Consider the following 8,613-nt stretch of genomic DNA (forward strand, 5'->3'; position numbering starts at 1 on the left):
CTTTTGTTCTTTTTGAAGCAGGGTCTCCCTGTGGCCCCAGCTGTCCTGGAACTCATTATGTAGACCATGCTGGCCTTGAACTCACAGAGATCCGCCTGCCTCTACCTCCCAAGTGCTGGGACTACAGGCGTGTGCCACCACACCCAGCTTTATTTTTATTTTATGTGTGTTAGTGTATTGCCTGCATGTGTGTAAGTGCACCCGTGTTGTGCAGTGCCTGCAGAGGTCAGAAAAGGATGTCAGATCTCCTGGAACTGGAGTTATGGATGGTTGTTAGCTGCCATGTGGGTGTGGGAATTGAACCCGGGTCCTCTGCAAGAGCAGTCAAGCGGTCAGTGCTCGTAACCACTGACTCATCTCTCCAGCCCTGCCTTTTCTTCCTTTTTTTTTTTTTTTTTTTTTTGCTATAATCAAGATGCAGGAGATGAAGTCAAAGCACAGGCTTTCAGAAATGAGTTTTTCTATTTTTCTATGAATTTTCCAACTTTTCTTTGTGGAAACCTTTTTCCTTTTGCTCTTGGTTCAAGTTCTGGTCTCAAGTACACTGTGTCATGAGTGGCTGTGGCCATTTTTGAGAACAGATTCTGCACAGGTGAGAGAGGCGAGCCTTGCTCTTAAATTAAACTAGCCTGTAGGTTTGGGCTAGTCCATCTCTTTTTTGCTTCTTTGCTTACAGTTCCCCTTAGAACCTTACTGTGGCATTATTTCCTACTACTGGAGCCTTTTCGGATGCCACCTGTTTGGCAGGGTCCTGGAACTTACATTTCTACTTCACATAAGTGTCACAAAAGGAGGTAAGACTCAGGCTTGAGGCAGCTGATGATGGGACCCAGGAATGCTTAGCTTTGTCTTTCTCCCTCTTCCTGGGGTGGGGGTGTGCTTAAGGGTGTACACACCTGCAGAACTTAGAGTTGGATGCAGGAGAGCCATTCTAACTGAACATTTAGTGAGTGGGTGAAGTGGGGGAAGCAATGTGAAGAGCCACATGTGGGAATAGACCAGTTGTGACTACATACGGCTGCCATATTGGAAGTTACTCCTGTGAGCTGCCTGCTTTCTCATTTGGTGTGGTGGTGGTCTCAGCCTGCGGGTCCTTTATAAGCTGGGCTGGTTGATTCTGGGGAATGGCTTTTCACCGTGTCACCAGGCACTTGATACCATGTCCTTCAGCAGACAAGCTTGCCATTCCTTCACTTTCCATGCTGTCTTTCTTTTGGAAGTGATGGGCATCTTTTGATTGTACATAGAACATTGTAAATCCCTCATGTGCATCTGTTTATTATAAAATATCAGGTCACAGAGGAAGGTTTCTAGAGATTTTGAAGATTTGACACCCCACCCCTCTTTTTGAGGTGATGGAATCTCACTGTGTATCCCTAACTGGCCTGGACTCAGAATGTAGACTAGACTGGTGTAGAACTTAGAGAGATTTCCCCCATCCCCAACCCCCCTGTGCCTCCCCACTAGACAGTGATTTCCAATTTTAATTAAATAGTTGATTGTTTCCTTGCTGTATAAAGGTGAATTGAAGTAGTGAAAAGTAGCCAAGGTTGTTTTGAGTAGCCGGCAGTAAAACACTGTAGAATAGACATTTTACTTAAGGTATATGCTTACAGTCTCAACCCATTTTTGAATTAGTCTGGTCGCTTGTTCTTTATGGCTGTGTGTAATATTTTTGGATCGAAGAAGCTCAGATATTTTCTGAAAAGTTTGATAGGCTGTGCCATTTCAGTAAAGCACAGCAGTGCAAAGCTCATTTTGGGCAGGGATCGTGTCTTCTGCAGTTTTCAAAGTCCAAGGTTAGTTATATAATAGAGATTCAGTAAATTCTGTTAAGAGTGAGAGTGAAAAAAGGCATGCATTTATTAGTTTTTCATCTTATAACAATATTGTCACAGCTTTTGAGGAACATTTCTCAATGACTGAAATACACATTTAAACTTACAAAAGACTGTTTTAAATTTCAGCTGCTGCATTTTTTCTCACCTATGAATATGTGAAATATTTTTTGCACACCGATTCAGCTTCGTATTTCATGCCTGTGAAGCATATGCTGGCTGCCTCTGTGGGAGAAGTGGTAAGTAGTAAGGTGTGTGAAATCCTTCGGAAATGTGAATTGAACTTATGGTTGGTACAGATAGTATGTTTCAGTTTTAGAATTTAGACTTTTGTTTTTTGAGAGAGGGTTTCACTATGTAGCCCTTGCTGAGCTGGAACTCACTAAGTAGTCCAGGCTGGCCTAGAATTCACAGAGATCTGTCTGCCTCTGCTTCTGAGTGCTGGGATTAAAGACTTGCAATACTGTATCTGGCTGGAATTTAGACTTATTTTTAACTAATACATAAAATATAAAAATTGTACAAAGTTTTTGTAACAAGATTTTTTAAAATGCATACATTGTGAAATGTCATTTATGTTATTTATCTTGGTGCTGAGGATCAAACTTAAGGCTTTTCAGATGCTAGGCAAACACTACCTTTGTATTTCTTGATTGTACTGTGTGATGTTTACATCAGATTACACTTACTAATCTCAAAATATTTATAAAGCTTATTTAATTAAAAATAACACTTTATTTTTGAGTCAGGGTTTTATTTTGTAGGCCAGGCTGGCCTGGACTTTATGATCCTTCTGCCTCAGCCTCCTGAATGCTGATATCATAGGTATGCAACACCACACCAGGCTTTCACAGTTCTTTTGTGTATTTGTATATGTGTGGGATGTGATGTGTGTGCGTGTATGTGTAGGGACCCATGTGTGCAGTGGTCAGAAGAGGACATAGGGTGTCCTGCTCTATCTCTCTGCCTTATTCCTTTGAGACAGTGTCTCTCACCAAACCTGGAACTAGGCTGGTGGTCAGCATGCTCCAGCAGTCCTCCCGTTTCATCTTCAACAGAGCTGTGGTACAGGTGCATGCGTAGCTACACCCAGCTTTTTTCTTTTTTTTTGTCTTTTTGAAGCAGGGTCTCCCTGTAGCCCCAGCTATTCTGGAACTCACTATGTAGACCAGGCTGGCCTTGAACTCACAGAGATCTGCCTGCCTCTGCCTCCCAAGTGCTGGGACTACAGGCGTGCACCACCCAGCTTTTTAAAAGAATTATTTTAGTTTATGCATATGAGTGTTGGCTGCATGTATATAGGTGCACCATATGTGGGCAATCCCCTGGAGACCAGAAGAGGGTATCAGATCCCCTGGTACTGGAGTTACAGATGGTGGTTACCCGCTGTGTGGGTGCTGGGAACCAACCCAGGTCTACTGCAAGAGTAGCCAGTAGTCTTAACTACTGAGCCATCTCTCCAGCCCTGCATCCAGCTTTTTATGTTGATGCCAGGGATCTGAACTGAAGTCCTCATGTTTGTACAATAAGCTCTCTTACCTACTGAGCCATCGCCCCAGTCTCCACAATTCTTTCTAATTATGAAAATGGTGAAATCCCAGCAAATATAGAGAGGTGAAACATGACAGTTAAAATGTAGAGGATGTTGGGGCTAGAGAGATGGCTCAGCAGTTAACACTGGTTGTTCTTGCAGAAGACCCAGGTTCTAATCCCAGCACCCACTGGCAGCTAACAACTGTCTGCAACTCCAGTCCCAGGGGATCTGACGGCCTCTTCTGATCTCTGTGGGCATTGCATGACACAGGTGCACTTACCTACATGCAGGCAATACACGCATACACATAAAAATAATAAATAAAATTTAAAAAAATGTAGTGAATGTAAGAAAAAAAAATCCAGCTATGTATTATTTATAAGGGGCAGCCCTAAAATGTAATTACACTGATAGAATTAAGAGATGATATATCCATGTGTGAATGTTGGCTTGGTTTGTATTAGTGTAACTGGGTTGAAACTACTTTTCCAAGAATTGCTTTTACAGGATAGTTTCAGGTAAGTTAGCTTCAGAGAAATTTAGCATGGAGGTGTGGTTATGCTCAGAAGCACTGTGGCAGGCCATGCCCCCTGTCACCACCCTCTGGTGGCTCCCTGTGTTGGCCTCTGGCCCATACCTTCTCCAGCTCCCATCATCTCCTTCAGCTTCTCTAGATTCTGGTTCAAGTGTGTGGCTCTACTGAAGGAAACTAGGGTGAAGTCTGTGACTCTGAAGTGAAGGGCACTAGGGCCAAGCGTGTGACTCTGGGGTGAAGGAAACTAGGGTCAAGTGTGTGACTCTGAGGTGGAGGAAACTAGGGTCGTGTGTGACTCTGAGGTAGAGGAAACTAGTGCTGGATGAACACAGTGAAAGGCTGCAATCCTGCTAAAAAACCCCATGTTTGCTGTATCTGTTTGTGCTGGGTAGCTTTAGTGTCAACTTGACACACCTGGGTTGAGGGAGCCTCAGTTGGGGAATTGCCTCTATTGGATTAGCCTGTGGCCATGTCTGAGGGGGCATCTTCTTGATGAGTGATGTTGGAGGATCCAGCCCACTGTGGGTGGTGCCACACCTGGACAGGTGGGCCTGTGTTGCATAAGAAAGCAGGCTGAGCAGGGGCCGGGGAGCAAGCCAGTAAGCAGCATTCCTCCATGGCCTGTGCTCCATCCAGCTCCTGCTTCCAGGTTCCTGCCTTGAGTTCCGAATAAACCCTTTCCTCCCCAAGTTGGTACTGGTCAGAGTGTTTTGTCACAGCAATGGAGAAACAAACTAGGACACTGTTATTGGCCATTCCCCATTTCACTATTCCCCATCCCCTGCTTTTGTTTTTATGGATTTGCCTGTTTGGACATTTCATGCAAGTGGAATCCGGCAACATGTGTCTGTGACTGCTTTCGGTTACCAGTGTTTTATGGGTCAGTCATTGTCATAGCAGGTGTCACTACTTCATTTGGTTTTATTGGCAGACATCCATTGTACGAGTATGTTAATTTATACACTCATCTGTGGTGAATTTCTGAATTATTTCTACTCTGGCTGTTGTGAATAATGTTAATCTCCATGTGCATGTTTTTGTATGGATCTGTTATACTTTTCTTGGGTATATTAAGTAGAGGTAGAATTGCTGGTCACATGCTAACTTTATGTTTAACCTGTTGAGGAACTTCCCAGATTGCTTTGTTAAAGGGACCACTGTTTTAGGTTCCTAACCATACCAGTTAGGGCTGGTCAACATCTCACCAGCACTTGTCTGTCTTTAATTACAGCACTCTAGTCTAGTGGCTTCTCATTGGCATCTTATGGTGGTTTGATTTACATCTTCCTGGTGGTTAATGATTTACACCATCGTCTCTTATGCTTCTTCACTGTTTGTGTGTCTTTAGAGAACTTTAAGTCCTTTGCTTCTTTTAAAATGTTGTGTTCTTTTTATTTTGTGTGTATGAGTATTTTGCTTGTACCACATGTGTGCAAAGCCTGCAGAGGCCGGAAGAGGGCATTGGATCCCTTGGAACTGGAGTTACAAATAGTTGTTAGCTACCATGTGGGTGCTGGGAATCTAACCAGGTCTTCTGCAAGAGCAGCCAGTGCTCTTCACTGTTGTGCCATCTCTCCAGCCCCATTCTTTGCCTCTTTTTAAAATTCAGTGATCTTTTTGTTGTTGACTTATAGGAATTCTGTTTTTGCACAAGTTCCCTACTTCTGAGCCACGCCCCTACCTCTTTTTATTTTGCAATGCGGTCTCACTAAGTCATCCAGGCTGGCCTTGAGCTCACAGTGTGGCTCAGGTAGCCCTTGAACTTGATAGCCTGCTGTCTCAGCTTCCCAAGTTGTTAGAATCACGGGCCTGTACCAGTTGTAAGAGTTCTTTATATATTTGAGATGCACTTCTCCTCTCTTCTTTTCACTCTTACTGGTGTGTTCTGAAGCAGGGTTTTTTATCTTGAAGGTGCCCTTTTTATCTACAGTGTCTTCTATGCTTTTGGCATTTACCTAATTTGAGGTAAAAAAGATAGACACCTGTGTTTTCTTGTAAGCGTTTTTATAGTTTTAGCTTTTACCCTTATGTTTTTGATACATTTTGAGTTAAGTTTTGTGCATGGTATGAGCTTATGGTCTAACATTTTTAAAAGTTTATTATTTCTGTAATTATTATGCTGTGTGTGTGCTTGCGTGTGTGTGTGTGTGTGTGTGTGTGTGTGTGTGCGCGCGCGCGCGCGTGTATGCAGGTGGGTGTGTACCACCATTTGCACTTGGAGGTGGAGGTCTGAAGACAACTTTCAGGAGTCAGATCTCTCTTTACAGGGCGGGTCCCAGGATTGAATTTAGGCAGTCATGCTTGTGTGGCAAGCACGTTTACCTGAGAGTCATCTTACTGGTCCCCAGATTTATTCATTTGTATGTGACTATCTTGTTTTCCAATGCCTTTGCTGGAAAGGCTCTTGTTCTACATTGAGTGGCGGTGGCACTCTTGTCAACAGTAGTTGACCATAAATGTGAGAGTTTATTTCTGGATTCTTGAGTTCTGCCCCTCCTGTGTGTCTGTCCTTAGGCCAGTTCTCCAAGGTTTTGAGTGATATAGCCTTGTCGTAAGCATGGAAGTCATTGTGAGTTCTCCAGTGGTTTTATCAGTCCTAATCTGGCTGTTAGGGATCACTTGTAATTCCCCCCGCCCCCTGCAACTCAGTTTTCATCACATGAAGAACAAACCTGGTCTGTCATTGTCGTGGTGGTGGTGTCATAGTCCCCCCAACCCCTGCCCCCAGAACTGGAGTTGTATGTGTTTGCAGGATGCCTGGCTTGTTACTTGGGTGCTGAGATCTGAACTCTAGTTATGATTGTACAGCAAGTACTCTTAACCACTGAACCATAGTTCTAGCCAGCCCTGGATCTCTTGTATTTCTGTGGGAATTTTAGAATCAACTTGAATATTTTGCAAGAAAATAGAGAGACAGTACATTGGATTCTGTAAATTAACTTGGGGAGTTTTGCCATTTTAACAATATATTAATTTAAAATCAATCCACATTTAATTAAAAAAACCCCTTCCAACCTTTTATCCTAAGCCTAAATTAATTCTAGTAATTGCGTTTTGACCATTGAGCCTTATTACATGCAGCTAGTTTTGAGTATTTCAAAGGATAAAAAATGGCATGTGAAGGTTTAAGTGCATCCTCGGTTGTGAAGAATCTGTCTTAATGACAACTCTCACCTTTATTATTTATTTTTGTGTGAATGTATGTGTTTGTGTGGGTATATGTGCATGTTGGTGTGTGTGCTAGTGTGCCTGCATGTATGTGTGGAGGTCAGAGGTCAGCTTTGGGTGGTGGTCCTCAGGAGCCATCCACCTTCTTGTTTTGAGACAGGGTCTCTCACTGGGACTTGGGGTTCACTCAGGCTAGGATGGCTGGCCAGTCAGATCCAGAGGTCCGTGTGTCTCCACCTTTCTAGAGCTGAGATTATAAGCATGTACCACCATGCCTGGCATTTTATGTGAGTGCCAGGGATCAGACTCAGGTCCTTATGATTGTGAAGCAAGTATATCACAGAATGAGCTGTCTCCCCAGCTCTGCCTACCATGTTACACTTTTTTTCTTATGCTGGAACTTGAACCCAGAGCCTTGCATGTGTTAAGTAGCACGCTACCACTAAGCTGTGCCCCAGCCTTGTCATTATTGTGTAGTTGCATGTTGAATTGTTCAGCTTCAAATCTAGTTTTGTAAGTTGTGTATTTGGTTTCTATTTTCCAGTATATTGTTGAAAGCAAGCAGCAGATAAAGAAAACTTGACCATTTATTCCATTTCACATAAGACCATCTTGCCTGAAAGCTCGTTTTCTTCCATTTATAAACTCACTTCCCTTAAGGAAAAGTAATATGTATTAGCTACCTTTGTGTTGCTGTGGCCACCATATAGGTCTTTGATATAGTTGGAAAGAGGAGACATTTACTTTGGCTCATGGTTTTAGAGGGGTACAACCCATCATAGTGGTGAAGAAATGGTGGGACCGCTCAATCGATGATGACAGGAGCCTGTGACTGGCCAGGGAGCAAAAAGAGGCAAGAACCAGCAGCAGATGTCACCAAAGGCCCGGTCCTGGTAGCCTGCTTTCACAGCTAGGCCCCACCACTTAAAGGTACCACAGCTTTACAGGATTGTGTTACCAGCTGGGGACCAAGAATCGGATTCAAACCACAACATAACACAATAAGGTAGAACAAATAGTAGCTGTTCAGAGTTTTCATCATGATGATGCCTCTCCAGTGTAGAAAGTGTTACACGTTCTGATGCTTCTGGATTCTGTAACTATTAACTTTTTATGAATTGTGGGCCTTTTAATATAATCTTGTGTGGACTGTTGGGCATGAGAGGTGGGGATGGCAGATCTTAAATTAGGACCCAAGCATTTGTGAGAGTTGAGACATGGTCCTGGGACAAGCTCATAGTCACTGCTGCTCTTAGGATTCCTGGGTTCCGTAGGTGGTAAGGCTTTGCCAACACTTGTTTATGTTTCCATAGCTTGCAGAGCCACTTAAGAGAACTGATCAACAGGAGTGCATGGATTGAGGACTTGCCACATGAAACATTTCTCTATGACTTTTAATTGATTTAGAATTCATTTACAGTTTATTAAAAAGTGATCAGACTTATGAAGTTTGTGGAAATACCAATAGTCTTTGAGCTTTCTTCTTCAAAAAAAAATTCCCTGAAGTTCAGAGTCCGTTTTCTTAAAAATGCTTAAGT

At 43.1% G+C, this 8,613-nt stretch overlaps 1 protein-coding gene across 6 annotated transcripts in view; it reads left to right on the forward strand.

The window, feature by feature from the left end:
• Slc25a26 (solute carrier family 25 member 26) overlaps positions 1-8,613 on the forward strand; it is a 155,593-nt gene that overhangs the window by 22,189 nt on the left and 124,791 nt on the right. For 4 of the 6 annotated variants that reach the window (XM_029560644.1, XM_008827127.3, XM_008827128.3 and 1 more), the window contains one exon: positions 1,968-2,077. The exons of the other annotated variants lie outside the window; for them this stretch is intronic. In XM_029560644.1, the coding sequence (XP_029416504.1) occupies positions 2,036-2,077 (42 nt within the window). In that variant the 5' untranslated portion in view covers positions 1,968-2,035. The remainder of the gene's footprint in view (positions 1-1,967; positions 2,078-8,613) is intronic. 6 annotated transcript variants of the gene reach the window in all.

Source organism: Nannospalax galili, unplaced genomic scaffold (assembly GCF_000622305.1).
Source record: "Nannospalax galili isolate Female #2095 unplaced genomic scaffold, S.galili_v1.0 scaffold1051, whole genome shotgun sequence".
NCBI lineage: Eukaryota > Metazoa > Chordata > Mammalia > Rodentia > Spalacidae > Nannospalax > Nannospalax galili.